At 44.6% G+C, this 19282-nt stretch overlaps 1 protein-coding gene across 1 annotated transcript; it reads right to left on the bottom strand.

The window, feature by feature from the left end:
- Positions 1-7037: 7037 nt before the first annotated feature.
- On the bottom strand, positions 7038-7475 carry LOC127266494 (secreted RxLR effector protein 161-like). The gene has a single exon (XM_051296751.1). It carries the CDS (start codon positions 7473-7475, stop codon positions 7038-7040), a length of 438 nt encoding a protein of 145 aa, XP_051152708.1.
- Between the last annotated feature and the right edge of the window lie 11807 nt (positions 7476-19282).

Below are 19282 nucleotides of genomic sequence, written 5' to 3'. Positions count from 1 at the left end.
GGCTGCCAGGAATGTCAGAAACATGGAAACTTAAACCATTTGCCAGTAACCGAATTGCAATTCTTGGCAAAACCATGGCCTTTTAAATCATGGGCTATGGATATTATTGGTAAGATACATCCTGCTTCATCGAAACATCATTGTTTCATATTGGTCGCGACTGATTACTTTACCAAATGGGTAGAAGCAGTTGCTTTGAAAAATGTGGATCAGAAAGAAGTGATAGACTTCGTTTTGAACCAAATTATTTACAGATATGGTATTCCTCAGTCTATAACAACCGACCAAGGCCTGGTTTTCACAGGGGAAAAGTTCTCTAGTTTCTTGGCAGAATTCGGGGTTCGATTACATCATTCGTCACCTTATTATCCCCAAGCCAATGGACAAGCGGAAGCAGCAAATAAGATTATTATTGGGATTATAAAGAAGATGGTGGAAGGGAACCCAAGAAAGTGGCATTTGTTATTGTCTCAGGCTTTGTGGGCACATAGGAATACCAGAAATACGGCAACAGGGTTCTCACCTTACCAACTCACGTTTGGCCAAGATGCTGTTTTACCAGCCGAAATCCGAGTATCATCTGGCCGAACAGAATTTACTGATAGTGATCTTACAGAGGAATACCAACAACTTATGTTGCAGCAGTTAGAAGATTTGGATGTTAACCGACTCCATGCAATAGAGCGAAGTGTGAAACAGAGTGAAATCAGAGCAAAGAGTTATGGAAAGAAAGTTCTTCACAGGACATTCCAAAAAGGAGATTTAGTCTGGAAGACCATTCTTCCTACATATAAGAAAACTGATCAATTGGGAAAGTGGTCACCGAATTGGGAAGGACCATACATTGTTCAAAAAGATATTGGAAATGGCGCGTTCATTATTGTAAATCATGAAGGTAGAAGAGTACATGATTGTATTAATGCTAAATATCTGAAGAGGTATTATCCTGCCTTTTCAGATAACAAAACTGCCTGAAGTAAAATATTATTCTCAGAACCCGTTTGTGGGGTTCGAACCTATTTAAAGGTTCAGTTCGGTTAGTCATCGTGTAGTTGTGGGAAATTTTCTGCCTCTGAATCAGACTTTTCATCCCAGTGAGTGGATATTAGCTCTGGTTCTTCTTCAATAAGATCTTCCAAATCTGGTCGGTACCTTTCCCATTGGCTTTGCATTTCATCTAAATCTTGATGGGTACGTGCTTGCATGTCTGTTATGGCTTGATGTTCACGATCAACAATGGTCCGTAGTCTTGAAAAGATTTTTCGTTGATTGGAAAAGATGTTATCCCAACCAAGATCTGGAAGTATAGTTGCTGCGTGATTTTCTATCATTTCCATGTGGTGATGGAGATCAGGAATGCGGCTAAGGATGTCACGAAGAGGTTCATACCCCTCAATGACTTTTTCCATCAGGCGGATGACGCGATGAATGGTTCTTCTTCCTCGTTGGGAGAATCGGAATTTGAAGTCTAGTTGCTTGAGTATATGTAACAAGTCTTCTGCATGGCCTCCAATAGGGTGATTACCCACAAAGAAGGGTTGAAGAACACCCTGCCAGTTGTTTGATGGAACATAAGGTCGGTCATTCGCCATGTTTGTTAACACGTCAAGTGTTTTGATTTTTCAAAATATGCCTTGGAATGTGTTTCTTGAAATGTGAGAAACAATATTCTTTTAAAGAAGGAGTTTGTTTCGATTCCTACAAAGTTGGGAATTGAAAGGTGATCCTTGTTTTGAGAAGAAAGAAAAAATGGATTACTAAGTCAAGTATTGTTACAAAGGGGAAAGTATTACAACAATGCCCCTAGGGCAGTTTTTATATGGGTCCATTTGATTTCATCCCTGGATAGCCTTCTGGTATTGGCAGCCGTCTGATATCTTATGATGAATTGGGATCGGGCTTGGGTTTTCAGCTCTTGATCCAATTCAGCCTCATTTTTGGTATACTTCTCAAGCAGACGCTGTTCATTGATAATTTGCTTATCCAGGGTAGACTGTTCTTTCCTCAGCTCCCGCATTTCTGCCTCCTTTTTCTGAATGGCATCATCAACTAGAGCTTTTGTGCTAAGGAGACCACCCAGCCTTCCGGTAGTCTGCTGAAGGGATTCTCGAGTCTTAGCCAAAGAATTCTCCAGCGTTGTTTGATCGAAGTCGGGCTGGGGGGTTTCGGCTGACAGGAGTCCAATGACTAACACTTCAGTCTTGAGCTCTGTAAGTCTTTCCATCAGCCGATGCAGAATAGGGACGGCTGGCGATTCCGTTGGAGTGTAAAATAGAAGGCCACCAACCGTCTGAATGAGTTTGTCCAATAAGTCGGATCTCAATTCTGACAGGGGATGGTTAATGGCCTCAGTGAATATGGTTCGGGCCTCCGCCGGAACCGGAACAGTCGATAGGACAGCTAAGTCTGAAGGCCCCTGCAAGTCCTACAATGTCAATAAGTATTCCAAGAGAGGTGCAAATTTATTCTTATAAGATATGTTTTACCTCTGGGCGGACTGCTGTCAGTGAGGGGGGCAGCAATGAGGTCGGTTGAGTAGGGCGGGCAGCTGGTATAACAGCAGCCGACTCGTCGGCTGCTGCAAATGGTCGCTGAGGTGCCGACCTGGGTCCCTATTGAAAGTAGTATGTAAAATAGTTAGTGTTTTCTGAAAGGGATATTGTGGCATGGATTGGTTTAATCTTACCAAATTCACAGAAGTCTCCGAATCGGATGAAGACACTTCTTCCATTTCTGGAGGTTGGGCTGCCACAGGTGGTTCTTCTGCCTGCCACTCGATTGCTAGAGGAAGTGCCGCTGCTGGCTGGGCGGCTGCAGGTTGGGCGGCTGCTTCTAGAGCCACTGCAGCCAGAATCTCTGGGGCACCTTCGATTTCGGGATCAGCAACATCAAGGATGTCGTTTTGAGGGTCAGCTTCGGCGAGGGCAGTTGGTCTTTCTTTTGACATGGATGAGTCTGATGCTATGTATGGCGGTCGACCCATCTGGGAAGTAGTTCCCTCGCTGTCAGAAGAGACCCCTGCTGCTGATCCGATGGGTGAAGGTGTCTGTGAAAAAATCATGGAAATGTTGGTTGTTAAATATATCAGGGTTGATCATTAGAATTTTAAGTATGGCTGATGAGCGAACTTACTGGTTCTCTAGGCACTACTGGTAAAGATTGCCTCCTGGTCGGGTGCCTGGCCCGACCGCTCCTCGGTGCAGGAGGAAGAGTTTGCCTCCTCGTCGGGTCCTCCGCCCGACTGCTCATTGGCAGATTGGTCTGGACCAAAGGCCCGGTTGAATGGTCGGCTGGGGCTGGCGTCGGTTGTGTGGTCGGTGCTGCCAAGGTCGGTTCTGGTGAATAATATGTGAAATCAAAGTTAAGATATAGTGAATTGGTTCACGGTGTTAAGAAACATTACCAATTCGGGGTCGGGCCCTTGCTGACGTCCTATTTGTTCCAAGGTCTGCTAGTGTTTGCTGGTCCCCGAGGTCGGGGGTGTTGGCAGCTGGGACGCTTTCCTTTTTCGCGTTGGAGCACTAGACCCGATCCCCGGGGCGGCTGTTTGTTGTTGAGTGCTAGTATGTCTAGCCGCCCCTAGAACCAATCCTTGGGGGGGAAGGAGTATGTTCAGCAACCGACCCTCATCAGGGGAGATCAGGGGCCATACAACCGACCACCATTCATTGAATGTTTCTACAGTCTCAGGGTTGGAGCGGAAAGGAATATAAGAATTGGAAGTTATATACGTGGTGAGCTGGGAGATATAAGAAGGGATTGAATTCGGTAGGACTCGTCGGTCAGGGCTTTGAAAAATTATATGTGGACACGCGACGGGTCCAGGGATACCTTGGCAACAGCCGAACTGGCGCGCCACGAATTGAGGTTCATAATTAAAAGTGTAAAAGGTTTTCTGCCCCTTTTTATCAAGTTTTTTGCTACTAAAAAGAGACCTGGGTTTGAGGGCAACGTCCCAGGCAAAAGGATAAGTGGAATGAGGACAAGGCTCAGGAGTCGGAAGCGGATTTGGTACTGGAAAAGGCCAAAAATGGTCGGGAGCATAGCCCGCATACTTTTTATACATAGAAAATCGAGAGTTATTGCGGGTATCTGTTAAAACTGCGATTATTATTGGATCGGAAGATTGGAGTTTATTGCGTCCTGTGCAGAGTCGGTTAAGGGCTAATCCCAAATGTTTTTCAGTTGTTGGCATAGTGGGCGGAGATCCTAAGTTAAACGCGTTGGGGAAGTAAAGACGGAACCAAAGTTCTAAAAACCAAAAAGGACCCGATGCGGCAGTGTCTAATTTTCTACTATCATTATCTGTCAGACGAAGGCTAACCCTAGTAAGTCCTTCAAACAGATTGGCTAAAAACAGGGTGCCAAGGGAAAAGAACCGACCTGACGCGATATGAATGGCCAGGTCGAGATGAGAAGGAAGAACACATTTGGAAGGGGAAACAATGACGTACCTACAAAGCCAAAAAAGGATAAAGGCAGTATGCTCCCGGTCAGTCACAGGGGTCCCTGGAGCCCCTTGCTGGTCGGTTGCGAACTTTGTCCAACCCCATTCCTTCACACCTTGTAAAGACCACCCTGGATGGTCTTCTGATGGCTCCTGCCCATCTAGGGCTCCCATTACAGGGTCTTCACCCACGACTGGGAGATGCGCGATCATTGCCACGTCCATAAGAGTTGGACCAAAGGGGCCAGATGGTAGGAGGAAAGTCCCATTTTCCGCATTCCAGAAGGCAGACATGGCCAACAGCACCTTCTCATGCAGGTTGATAGGCATGGTGGACAGTAGTATGGCTTGGTCGATTTTTTGAGATCGCCATTGGGCCTGGAAGTGTTCTGCTACCCGTCGATACCAAGCGCGGTAAGGATCTTTTGGGTCTGTGAGATGGGTTTTGATGCTGTCTCGAATGCGAATTGCTTGGTAGTTAGGATTGTTGATAGCCAAGGAATTTCGGGATTCCAAAACTTCCCTCATCCGATTTGAGTCTTCAGGAGTAGTGCAGTATGGACGGATCGTCGGAGTTAGTACTTTCGAGGCTGAAAATGGGCCCTCCGGGAGGGTTCCGTCGAAAGGAAGGGCAGGAATGTATTGATTTGCCATAGTTAGAGTGTTTTGGGATTGTGATTCACAAAGGCTTGTATTGCGGAGAAGGAAGTTAACCAGGAGTATTGCAGTAACTGGTGCAGTTGCTAAGGGAATGTTTCAAGAAGGTAGTGATTTATGAACTTCCAAACATTGATTGTTAAATGGCGTTTGAAAGTCCCTTGGCGGCGGGCAAGTTGTTACGTACGAAATTTAGAATTAGGTTAAAAGCCCAAGTTAAAAAGAAGAATGGGCCTGGCAATAGGGTTGATTGAACTGGCTGAAGGACACTGTGAGGAAATCAAGGAAAATAGATTTATTTCTAAGGAAAATACAAGACGGAAGGTCCTCAGGTCGGTAGGTCCTCAGGTCGGTAGGTCCTCAAGACGGAAGGTCCTCAAGACGGAAGGTCCTCAAGACGGGAGGTCCTCAAGACGGAAGGTCCTCAAGACGGAAGGTCCTCAAGACGGAAGGTCCTCAGGGCGGAAAGACCTCAGGTCGGAAGGATCTCAGGTCGGTAGGTCCTCAAGACGGAAAGACCTCAAGTCGGAAGGTCTTCAGGTCGGGAGGTCCTCAAGATGAAAAGACCTCAGGTCGGAAGGTCTTCAGGTCGGGAGGTCCTCAAGACGGAAAGACCTCAGGTCGGAAGGTCTTCAGGTCGGGAGGTCCTCAAGACGGAAAGTCATCAGGACGGAAGGTCTTCAGGTCGGTAGGTCCTCAAGACGGAAAGTCATCAGGACGGGAAGTCCGCAGGTCGGGAGGCTTTCAGGTCGGGAAAAGGAAGAAAGTTAAGATCTCAAGAATTGATCCAAATCCAGACCGAAGTCGGGCAGACGCGGAGGTCTGTTAAGAGGAAGGTCGGGCAAGGAAGAGGTACGGACAGATGCGGAGGTCTTCGGTCGAAGACGGAGGGCGGCTGATGCGGAGGTCGGCCCAAGCGAGGTCGGGCGAAGAAGCAGGTCGGGCGAAGGACGAAGTCGGGCCAAAAGAGCGGAAGGTCTGTGGTCGGTTCAAAGAGTGAAATATAAGGATAATTTTGGTCTGCTGAGGACACGTGTCAGCATGAAAAGGGTTGGAAGACGGTTGGGAAGGAGACGTTGTAACCGTTCGGGTGACGGTTTTCAGTACGGTTTCCCAGAGAATATTTAAAGGTTTGAATCATCATCTGGCAAGAGATCTTCAATCAACTTCAACAAAGCAAAGTCAGATTTGGGGATCACCACTTTAAATTTCAGTATTTTATTTTCCAGTTTAGTTTCTGTACGTTACAGTGTTTAGAGATTCCTAATCTCAGGCACTAATTAATCAAGTTTAAGGATATTTTCTATATCTTTGAATTTTACTTTATTTTTGTTGAAAAAATACATCAACAATATTAAAATTAAAATAACTAATTAATTTAATTAAAATTATAAATTTTAAAATATGATTAAAGGATTGAGAAATTTGTGTAATTTGGATAAAGAGATAATATAAAGTAATGCGATTGAATGATATATATATTTACATGACACTGGTATTCGCCATATATAAGCATACAACTTCTACCAACTTATCCAAACGTTGTCCATGAAATAACTACCCATAACTTACATATTCAAATATTCAAATAAATAAACTGCATAATTAATAATTTAATTCTAACAAATTGAATTACTTTTCAACATTTTCCCTTTATTCAAATTTGCATACCCCCATCAATAATAAAAATAAACATGTTTCTTTACTGGAAACGTCTTGGTTAATACGTCGGTCACCTACTCTTCAGTGCTGCAATACTTTAATGCAATCTCTTCCTTGGCTACGAGCTCACGAATAGAATGGAAACGTATGTCGATATGCTTGGTCCTTCCATGGAATGCAGGATTTCTTGTTAACGCAATAGTAGCTTTATTATCACAAAAAGTTTATGTCGCTCCAAATTGCTTCTGCTGAAAATCTGCAAGCAACCTCCTTAACCAAACACATTAACAAGCTGAAAACATTGCCGCAACTCAGCTTCAGTGGTTGATAATGCAACGGTGGGCTGTCTTTTAGAACACCAAGTTATAGCTCCTGATCCAAGGCTGAAGACGTTTCCAGATGTGTTGCGCCTATCTTCTACTAAGCTTGCCCAATCTCTGCCGGAAACCCCAGTTAACGTAGAATCCAAAACCTTAGTATACCAAATTCCAAAGGATAAAGTTCCAGCAATATAACGCAGGATCCTCTTTGCAACTCCAAAATGTTGTTTTGAAGGATCGCTCATAAATCTTGAAACCACGCCAACAACAAATGAAATATCGGGTCTTGTACGAGTTAAATATATCAAGCCTCCTACAATACTTCTGAACCTTCTTCCATCAGTCTTCTCTGTACGATCTTCAACTTGCAACCTTTCATTCACATCCATAGGCGTAGAGGCTGCCTTGCAATTTAGCATGTCAGACCCTCTTAAAAGGTCTGTGGCATATTTTTTTTGGGAAATAAATATTCCATCTTGACATACTTCAATACCAAGAAAGTAATGCAATATGCCCAAATCTGTCATCTCGAATTTATTCATCATACTTGATTTGAAGTCAGCCACAATGGATGAAGTTGAGCTCATATATATGATATCATCAACGTATATGCAAACAAAAAGCAAGTCATTGTTACCTCCCTTTTTGACATATAGTGTAGGCTCGTTTTGACTTCTCACAAATTCATTCATCAAGAAATACGCATCAATCTTCTCATACTATGCTCGCGGGGCCTGTTTTAATCCATGAAGTGTCTTTTTGAGTTTCTATACTTTATCTTTTTCCTCTTTTACCACAAAGCCTTAGGGCTGGACAACGTACACTTCTGCTTTCAGTTCCCTATTTAGAAATGTTGATTTTACATCAAATTGATATATCGGCCATTGTAGTTGCGCTGCTATGCTCGAGAAAGTTATGACAGTTTCAAATCTTGCAACCGGGGAGAATGTTTCATCATAGTCGACCCCTTATTGTTGAGAGTATCCCTTCGCAACTAGACGAGCTTTGTGCTTTTGAATTGTACCATATGCATGATAATTTGTTTTGAAAATCCATTTTAAGCCCACTACATTTTTTTCATGAGGTAAGCTTGCTAACTCCCATGTTTCATTTATGTTAATCGCCATAAGTTCCTCTTGCATTGTTTTATGTCATTCCTCATTTTTGGCTGCATCTTCGTAACGCACAGGATCTGAAGCAATAAGTGTGTTACGTACGAAATTCAGAATTAGGTTAAAAGCCCAAGGCAAAAAGAAGAATGGGCCTGGCAATAGAGTTGATTGAACTGGCTGAAGGACACCGTGAGGAAATCAAGGAAAATAGATTTATTTCTAAGGAAAATACAGGACGGGAGGCCCTCAGGACGGGAAGTCCGCAGGTCGGGAGGCCTCCAGGAACGGGAAGTCCGCAAGACGGGAGGCCTTCAGGAACAGGAAGTCCGTAAGTCGGGAGGCCCTCAGGACGGGAAGTCCGCAGGTCGGGAGGCCTTCAGGAACGGGAAGTCCGCAAGTCGGGAGGCCCTCAGGACGGGAAGTCCGCAGGTCGGGAGGCCTTCAGGAACGGGAAGTCCGCAAGTCGGGAGGCCCTCAGGACGGGAAGTCCGCAGGTCGGGAGGCCTTCAGGAACGGGAAGTCCGCAAGTCGGGAGGCCTTCAGGAACGGGAAGTCCGCAAGTCGGGAGGCCCTCAGGACGAGAAGTCCGCAGGTCGGGAGGCCTCCAGGAACGGGAAGTCCGCAAGACGGGAGGCCTTCAGGAACAGGAAGTCCGCAAGTCGGGAGGCCCTCAGGACGGGAAGTCCGCAGGTCGGGAGGCCTTCAGGAACGGGAAGTCCGCAAGTCGGGAGGCCCTCAGGACGAGAAGTCCGCAAGTCGGGAGGCCTCCAGGAACGGGAAGTCCGCAAGACGGGAGGCCTTCAGGGACGGGAAGTCCGCAAGTCGGGAGGCCCTCAGGTCGGGAAGTCCTCAGGTCGGAATTCTGCGGCAGGACCAACAATTCAGGTGGTTTGTTAGTCGGGATGTCTGTAGCTAATCCAAACAAGTCAGATGGTTGCAAGTCGGGAGGATTGGCAGTCGGACCCATACTATTGTAGATTGGCAGTCGGGCCTAAAGGGCGGAAGGTCTGTGGTTGGCTCAAAGAGTGAAATATAGGGATAATTTCAGTTTGCTGAGGATACGTGTCAGCAGGAGAAGGGTTGGAAGACGGTTGGGAAGGAGACGTTGTAACCGTTCGGGTGACGGTTTTCAGTACAGTTCCCCAGAGAATATTTAAGGGTTTGGATCATCATTTGGCAAGGCATCTTCAATCAACTTCAACAAAGCAAAGTCAGATTTGGGGATCACCACTTTAAATTTCAGTATTTTATTTTCCAGTTTATTTTCTGTACCATACAGTGTTTAGAGATTCCTAATCTCAGGCACTAATTAATCAAGTTTAAGGATATTTTCTATATCTTTGAATTTTACTTTATTTTTGTTGAAAAATTACATCAACAAATTGGCGACCACAGTGGGAGCAAGACAAAATTGCTCATTCCAATTCCGGCGATAATTTCATACGTCTTAGATCCGGCCGTATCATCGGAAGGGTCCATATGGCAGGTTCACAACCTCAATCATCTTCGGCACCAGTGGGAGAATCCGTTCCACCACCTATTGTGCCAAATGCCGAGGAAATCCCACAACCACCAACTGATTGGTGGTCTTGTGTTCAACAAATGAACAACCAGCACACTTTGGTTATGCAGAATATGTTGCGTGAGCAACAAACGAACATGTTGCGTGAGCAACAGAGTCTGATGCAGAACATGATAGATCAAGCACTTTCAAGGGTTAGTCTTCAACCTACTCAAACTCCACCAGGAGTATCACCATCCAGACTACAGACAAATTTCGCAGGGCCATCATTCGTGGATAGTACATTCCCAAGTGCCACAAATCCCAACCGAATGGATAGGGGAAAATCTCCTCTGACTTTTCCCAACACTGTTCCACTGGGACCAAGGGTTACCAATCCGCAGCCGAACAATACAAGGGAGGACAGGCCTGAAGGATATATACATGATCCTATTCATATTCCTGTGCAGGATCCGTTCCATGTTCCTGATCATCAACGCTTTCATGTAGATCCTGATGAGATTGCACATATATTAAGGGATCAGTATGGATTAACTCCTCAGATGGCTAACCGCCCAACATATCAGAGACCTTTCCCAAAAAGGATCATTAATGAACACCCTCTCCCAAGGAATTATCGACCACCCGATTTTCATGCATTCTCAGGGGAGGACGGATCTTCCACCATAGAACATGTTGGTCGGTTCACAGCACAATTAGGAGAAGTTGGCAATAACCCTTTTTATAAGTTGCAGCTGTTTGGTTTATCTCTTACTAGAACAGCATTTTCGTGGTTTGCAAGTCTGCCTCCTGGACAAATTCAGACATGGGAAGGACTGGAGATGGCATTTCATGCTAGATTCTTCAATCCTTTACCAACTGTTTCTTTAACTGATTTACTAGAATTGAGACAGTATCCAGAAGAATCTGCTTCACAGTTTATAGAAAGGGTGCGATTGATGAAGGGACGATGTCCTACGGTAATCAGTGAGAAAGAGATGACCAATTTAGTGGTCCGGAATATGCATACTCGCTTAAGAAAGGCACTCACTGCCCTGGATGTTGAGGATTTGGCAAGTCTTGCATCCAAGGCAGGACGTTTAGAGTCTTTGTTCAGAGAGGAAGATCAGCATAACAGGCGTAATAGAGGCCAACATATGGCGAGTATGGGAACAGAAACATGTGACTTTGATTTTAATCAGTCAGAAGAGATGGCAGCCGAAATCCTTTCTGGAAAACCTTATGTATGCCCTAAATTGAAGCCAGTACCAGGATCTGAAGGAAAGGAGCAACCGACTTTTGATAGTTCGAAAGCTGATGAAATCTTTGATATCCTACTGACTGATGGGCAGATCCGTATTCCAAAGGGGCAAAGATTGGCCACTAAAGAAGAAATCAAAGGGAGACCATATTGTAAGTGGCATAATTCTTTCACACACAATACAAGTCAGTGTACTCATTTCAGGAAGGAAATTCAAAAGGCCATCAAGACAGGTCGGCTCAAATACATCACTCTAGGTGTAGATCAGCAACCGTTTCCGAAAGTAACAACGGCAATGGTTGACATCCAACCAAGTTCGGAAACAGGGAAAAGTTCGGCCAATAGTGGACAAACAGGGGAACGAACTCAGGCAAGCCCCGGAACAAAAAAAGGAAGTCAGCCAAACAGTGGCCGACCGGAAGAACAACTCAAAGTTATTGAAAGGCCAGTCGCTGAAAAATGGGACCGTCCAGACGGTTCTTTTAATGTGGAGGTGAAAGAAAAGGTTTTAGTGCGTGACCATCCGACCAGAAAAACAGGTTCAGTCGGGAACGATTGGGCTCGAAATAAAAAGCCTTTACCAGTTGATATAGATCCTCGTTTCCCAGGTATGAATCGTACACAGATTCGCAATGCCAAACGCAGGTATGCTGCAAAGTATGGGAAACGAGTTCCTTCAGCAAAACAACTAACCGACGAACAAAAAGCAGCCGACCACTTGGCAGGAGATCAGTCCATTAGAGTCTTTACAGAACAAACGACCAACGAGCAGGGAGCAGCCATTCAATCTCCAAAAAGTCGGTCCAGTCGGGTCTGTTCAGGAAAGCAACCGAATGACGGATTAGGCGCTTCCGACTATACCAAAAGAAGTTCGTCGGGACAGGGGAAAGGTAAAGGAATGGCAGATGAAATAATTAGAGGTTTTCGATGCCAACATTGTGAACGGATCAACATCAATCCATCTCTTGAAGAATTCCGTATAGAATCTTTGACGGTTCAATCTCGGAATAAGACAAAGGAAGAAGTTGTAACTACAGAGGAAAATTTGAGATCTGTTAAATCTCGTCTGGGACCACGAATCCCTTGTCGAATGACAGAGATTAATCAGATTAGAGATGAACCGATGTGGGCGAGTCTGGTAGATGATACTATGGACGAACCTTTATGGGCATTCTTGGCAGATGACGAATTAGAGGAAACAGAGTGGGCAAAGACTTCAGATTCCGAGCCTCAGCCGGAGGCACCTTCGATTGTGTTTCCTCCTATTCCAGAGGGTGCGATCTCCCATTTGAAACCTCTGTATGTTAATGCTCACGTTTGTGGGAAACCAATCACAAAGGTTTTCGTGGATAATGGAGCAGTCTTTAATGTTATGCCATTGAAGACTCTCAAGAAGCTAGGGAAAGGAATTCATGATCTGTCTCCTGTGGAATTCGAAATGACAAGTTTTACAGGGCAGCCGACTAAGCCTGAAGGCATGATGGTTGCCACAATCGAGGTCGGACCAAAGAAGATCTCCACTGTTTTCTTTATTGTGGACGCAGATACTACATACTCTCTCTTGCTGGGAAGAGACTGGATTCATGCCTCTCAATGTGTGCCATCAACCTTGCACCAACAATTAATGTTCTGGGAAGGAAATCAGGTCTTCAAAATGGAAGCGAATGACAACCCATTCGATGGAACAGAACAAGTTGAAGAGTCAGTGTTTTATTCCAGTCATTTGGCTCCGATGTCTCAGTTGTATATGGCCAGGGAATACCCAAACAAGGGTTATAAAGTCACTGGCCAGAACTCGATGTTCTATTAAAAGAACACCTTTATTGTATGGCTCATGATAAAGCCACGCCCATTCCCATATAATTTGTTTGTTATGAATGATACAAGTTTAGAAGTATGTAGTTCTCTTATTAATAAGTTCTATTTAAAGCAGTTATTACATAAAGCAGAAAATAGTAAAGAGATTCTTGATGTTCACCTCCAAGAAGATGAACAATTTCGTTGGCCTGATTTATTGGAGAAAACAGAACCAACAGCTTCATCACAAGACCCATTATTGGAGTTTAATTTAGGAACCGAATTGGTTCCAAAAATGATCAGGCTAAGTGGTTATTTGTCTAAAGAGCAACAGACAATGATGCTCGAAGTTATTAGAAACAACATTGATTGTTTAGCATAGGATTATTCAGAGATGCCTGGTTTGACAAGAAGTCTAATAGAGCATCGATTGCCTATCAAGGAAGGTTGTAAACCTTACAAACAACCTCCAAGGCGAATGAGCCCGGATCTGATGCCTCAAATCAAGGAAGAAATCCAAAAACTTCTCAAAGTGGGTTTCATTCAGCCTTGCCGTTATGCGGAGTGGCTGGCTAACATTGTGCCAGTGGTCAAGAAAAATGGTAAGATAAGGATATGCATTGATTTCAGGGATTTGAATCTAGCTACCCCTAAGGACGAATATGTGATGCCTATGGCCGACATGTTGATAGATGCAGCAGCAGGACATAAAATCCTTAGTCTGATGGATGGTTATGCAGGTTATAACCAAATATTTCTGGCAGAAGAAGACATTCCTAAGACAGCATTTAGGTGCCCAGGGGCTTTAGGTATTTATGAATGGACAGTCATGCCATTCGGGTTAAAGAATGCAGGGGCAACTTACCAAAGAGCCATGAATTCAATCTTTCATGATTTAATTGGCAGATCTATGGAAGTTTATATTGATCATGTTATTGTTAAATCTGCCAGTTTTGACGAACATTTGAGAAACCTTGAAGAGACATTCGAAAGAATGAAGAAGTACAAGTTGAAGATGAATCCAACCAAATGTGCTTTTGGAATATCAGCCGGGAGTTTTTTAGGATTTTTAGTTCATGAGAGAGGAATTGAAATCGATGCCAATAAGGCTAAAGCCATTCTTGACAGTCGGCCACCCAAGACGGTTAAAGAAATCCAAAGTCTTTTGGGTAAGGTGAACTATTTGAGGCGTTTCATTTCTAATGCTGCTGGCAAGGTCAGACCCATTACTAAATTGTTGAAAGCTGGAAAAAATGCTTTTGAATGGGGTCACGATCAACAGACGGCTTTAGATGCTATCAAGCAGGCATTGGTTCATCCTCCAGTCTTGATGCCTCCTAAACAAGGTCGGCCACTCAAACTTTATTTGGCAAATACATATGAAGTGGTTAGCTGTTTATTGGCACAGGATGGTGATGACGGGAAGGAAAGGGCAATCTACTATCTCAGTAAAACCCTTACAGGACCAGAACTGAATTACACTATGCCAGAAAAAATGTGTTATTCATTGGTCTTTGCTTGCACTAAACTCGAGCATTATTTGCTGCCCAGAAAAATTGAGGTCATATCAAAGGTGGATCTCATCAAATTGATTTTGCAGAGACCTACTATGAAGGGCAGACTCATGAAGTGGGCCATCAAATTGGCTCCTTTTGATCTTCAACATTCCCCTTTGAGGGCAATCAAGGGACAAGCAGTAGCTGACTTCTTAGCAGAATTTTCACAAGTCGGGTATTCTCTTTGTGATAGCGTCCGACCACTTGGTTGTTCATCATATTTGAATAATCTACAGGTCGGATGTGTACCTTATATAAGTACCAGAACATGGTTGATGTTCTTTGATGGTTCTACCTCTGGAAACAAATCAGGGGCAGGGGTCTTTTTGCAAGGACCTGACGGTCAAAAGATCAACTTACAACTATGATTGGAAGCCATGACCCATAATTCGGCAGAGTATGAAGCTTTAATTTTGGGTTTGGAGGCTTTAATAGCCAGGAAGGTCCAGTCTGTAATCATAAGGGGGGATTCTCAATTAGTAGTCAACCAGGTAAACAATCAATATGTTTGCAATTATCCTCATCTTCGCAGATACAGGGACATTGTGGGTCGGTTACTGACAAAAATCTCAGAAGTAATAATTGAGTTCATTCCGAGGAAAGAAAACCAACGTGCTGATGAGTTGGCTCAAAGGGCTTGTAGAGGAATTCTGGAGGATATGTGGTCGGAGGTCAAGTCGGGCATAGAAGGAAAGACAGACCCAATATGCGAGGTCACGGTCGGGCAAGAGGCTGTCGGACAGGAGCCCGACTGCGAGGTTACGGTCGAGCAGGAGATTGTCGGACAGGAGCCCGACTGCGAAGTTGTCGGGCAGGAGACTGTCGGTCAGGAGCCCGACTGCGAAGTTATTGTCGGACAGGAGCCCGACTGCGTAGTCACTATCGGACAGGAGCCCGACGGCTTAGTTACAGTCGGACACAAAGATACCAGTGAAATAGTACCCGATTGGAGAACAGAGCTTATCATGTATTTACAGAATCCAGGTGCGAGTGTTTCGATTGCGACACGATTGAAAGCTTTCCGTTTTCGATTGATAAATGGAATTTTGTATAAGAGATCATTTGAAGGTTTACTCTTGAAATGTTTGGGGTCTAAAGAAGCTCTAGAGGTAATGACAGAAGTACATGGTGGGATATGTGGAGCTCATCGGGCAGGTCTGAATATGAGATGGGCCATTCATCGTTTGGGTTTTTTCTGGCCAAAGATTTTTCAAGATTGCATACAATTTGCCAAAGGCTGCCAGGAATGTCAGAAACATGGAAACTTAAACCATTTGCCAGTAACCGAATTGCAATTCTTGGCAAAACCATGGCCTTTTAAATCATGGGCTATGGATATTATTGGTAAGATACATCCTGCTTCATCGAAACATCATTGTTTCATATTGGTCGCGACTGACTGCTTTACCAAATGGGTAGAAGCAGTTGCTTTGAAAAATGTGGATCAGAAAGAAGTGATAGACTTCGTTTTGAATCAAATTATTTACAGATATGGTATTCCTCAGTCTATAACGACCGACCAAGTCCTGGTTTTCACAGGGGAAAAGTTCTCTAGTTTCTTGGCAGAATTCGGTGTTCGATTACATCATTCTTCACCTTATTATCCCCAAGCCAATGGACAAGCGGAAGCAGCAAATAAGATTATTATTGGGATTATAAAGAAGATGGTTGAAGGGAACCCAAGAAAGTGGCATTTGTTATTGTCTCAGGCTTTATGGGCACATAGGAATACCAGAAATACGGCCACAGGGTTCTCACCTTACCAACTCACGTTTGGCCAAGATGCTGTTTTACCAGCCGAAATCCGAGTATCATCCGGCCGAACAGAGTTTACTGATGGTGATCTTACAAAAGAATACCAACAACTTATGATGCAACAGTTGGAGGATTTGGATGTTAGCCGACTTCATGCAATAAGTCGAAGTGTGAAACAGAGTGAAATCAGAGCAAGGAATTACGGAAAGAAAGTTCTTCACAGGACATTCCAAAAGGGAGACCTAGTCTGGAAGACCATCCTTCCTACATATAAGAAAACTGACCAATTGGGAAAGTGGTCACCGAATTGGGAAGGACCATACATTGTTCAAAAAGATATTGGGAATGGCGCTTTCATTATTGTAAATCATGAAGGTAAGAGAGTACATGATTGTATTAATGCTAAATATCTGAAGAGGTATTATCCTGCCTTTTCAGATAACAAAACTGCCTGAAACAAAATATTATTCAGAACCCATTTGTGGGGTTCGAACCTATTTAAAGGTTCATTGCTGTTAGTCATCATGTATTTGTGAGAAATTTTCTGCCTCTGAATCAGAATGTTCGTCCCAGTGAGTGGATATTAGTTCTGGTTCCTCTTCAATAAGATCTTCCAAATCTGGTCGGTACCTCTCCCATTGACTTTGCATTTCGTCTAAATCTTGATTGGTACGTGCTTGCATGTCTGTTATGGCTTGATATTCACGGTCAACAATGGTGCGCAATCTTGAAAAGACTTTTCGTTGATTGGAAAAGATATTATCCCAACCAAGATCTGGAAGTATGTTTGCTGCGTGATTTTCTATCATTTCCATGTGATGATGGAGGTCAGGAATGCGACCAAGGATGTCACGAAGAGGTTCGTATCCCTCAATGATTTTTTCCATTAGGCGGATGACGCGATGAATGGTTCTTCTACCTCGTTGGGAGAATCGGAATTTGAAGTCTAGTTGCTTGAGTATATGCAACAAGTCTTCTGCATGGCCTCCAATAGGGTGATTACCTACAAAGAAGGGTTGAAGAACACCCTCCCAGTTGCTTGATGGAACATGAGGTCGGTCATTCGCCATGTTTGTTAACACTTCAAGTGTTTTGATTTTCAAAATATGCCTTGGAATGTGTTTCTTAAAATGTGAGAAACAGTGTTCTTTTAAAGAAGGAGTTTGTTTCGATTCCTACAAAGTTGGAAATTGAAAGGTGATCTTTGTTTTGAGAGAAGAAAGAAAAAATGGATTACTAAGTCAATTGTTGTTACAGAGGGGAAGGTATTACAAAAGTGCCCCTAAAGCAGTTTTTATATTTGTCCATTTGATTTCATCCCTGGATAGCCTTCTGGTATTAGCAGCCGTCTGATATCTTCGGATGAATTGGGATCGAGCTTGGGTTTTCAGCTCTTGATCCAATTCGGCCTCGTTTTTCGTATACTTCTCAAGCAGACGCTGCTCATTGGTAATTTGCTTATCCAGGGTAGACTGTTCCTTCCTTAGCTCCCGCAATTCTGCCTCCTTTTTCTGGATAGACTCATCAACTTGAGCGTTCGTGTTAAGGAGACCGCCCAACCGTCCAGTAGTTTGCTGAAGGGATTCTCGGGTCTTGGCCAAAGGATTCTCCAATGTTGTTTGATCGAAGTCGGGCTGGGGGGTTTCGGCTGACAGGAGTCCAATAACTATCACTTCAGTTTTGAGCTCCGTAAGTCTCTCCATCAGCCGATGCAGAATGGGGACGGCTGGTGATTCCGTCGGAGTGTAAAAAAGAAGGCCACCAACCGTCTGAATGAGTTTGTCCAATAAGTCGGATCTCAATTCTGACAGGGGATGGTTGATGGCCTCAGTGAATATAGTTTGGGCCTCCGCTGGAACCGGAACAGTCGATAGGATAGCTAAGTCCGAAGGCCCCTGCAAGCCTTGCAGTGTCAATAAGTATTTCAAAGGAGGTGCAAATTTATTCAGATAAGATATGTCTCACCTCTGGGCGAACTGCTGTCAGTGAGGGGGGCAGCAATGAGGTCGGTCGAGTAGGGCGGACAGCTGGTATAACAGCAGCCGACTCGTCGGCTGCTGCGAATGGCCGTTGAGGTGCCGACCTGGGTCCCTATGGAAAGTAGTATATAAAACAGTTAGTGTTTTCCGAAAGAAACATTGTGGTATGAATTGGTTTAATCTTACCAGATTCACAGAAGTCTCCGAATTGGATGAAGAAACTTCTTCTATCTCTGGAGGTTGGGCTGCCACAGGTGGTTCTTCTGCCTGCCACTCGATTGCTGGAGGTAGCTGGGCGGCTGCAGGTTGGGCGGCTGCATCTAGAGCCACTGCAGCCGGGATCTCTGGAGCAACTGAGATGGCCGCAGCTGGGGCGTTTTCGGTTTCTAGCATGGCTGCATCTGACTGGACGATTTCGGGATCAGCAGCATCAGGGACGTCGTCTTGAGGGTCAGCGTCGGCAGGGGCACCTGGTTCTTCCTTCGAAGTGGATGAGTCGGATGCCATGTATGGCGGTCGACCCATCTGGGAAGTAGTCCCCTCGCTGTCCGAAGAGACCCCTGCTGCTGATGCGATTGGTGAAGGTGTCTGTGAAAAATCATGGAAATGTTGTTGATTAAATATACCAAGGTTGGTCATTAGAATCCTAAGTATTGCTGATAAGAGGACTTACTGGTTCTATAGGCAGTTCTTGTAAGGATTGCCTCCTGGTCAGGTGCCTGGCCCGACCGCTCCTCGGTGCAGGAGGACGAGTTTGCCTCCTCGTCGGGTCCTCCGCCCGACTGTTCATTGGCAAATTGGTCTGGACCAAAGGTCCGATTGAATGGTCGGTTGGGGATGGCGTCGTTTGTGTGGTCGGTGTCACCAAGGTCGGTTCTGGTGAATGAAATAAGTGAAATCAAAGTTAAGATATAGTGAATTGGTTCACGGTTTTAAGAAAAATTACCTGTTCGGGGTCGGGTCCTTGCTGACGTCCTAGTAGTTCCAAGGTCCGCTGGAGCTTGCTGGTCGGCCCCAGAGGTTGGGGGTGTTTGCAGCTGGGAAGCTTTCCTTTTTCGCATTGGAACACCAGATCCGATTCCCGGGGCGGCTGTTTGTTGCTGAGTGCTAGTATGTCTAGCCGCCCCTAGAACTAACCCTTGGGGGGGAAGGAGTATGTTCAGCAACCGATCCTCATTAGGGGAAATCAGGGGCCATACAACCGACCACCATTCATTGAATGTATTTACAGTCTC

Source organism: Andrographis paniculata, unplaced genomic scaffold (assembly GCF_009805555.1).
Source record: "Andrographis paniculata isolate CXL003 unplaced genomic scaffold, ASM980555v1 Contig76END, whole genome shotgun sequence".
In the NCBI taxonomy this organism is placed as follows: domain Eukaryota; kingdom Viridiplantae; phylum Streptophyta; class Magnoliopsida; order Lamiales; family Acanthaceae; genus Andrographis; species Andrographis paniculata.
Note: the sequence above shows the minus strand (reverse complement) of the source record. Positions and strands in the feature narration are given on the sequence as shown.

What these genes read in the sequence shown, in the direction of transcription:
- LOC127266494 (XM_051296751.1), bottom strand. Translation starts at nt 7,475, where the DNA reads ATGGATGTGAATGAAAGGTTGCAAGTTGAAGATCGTACAGAGAAGACT.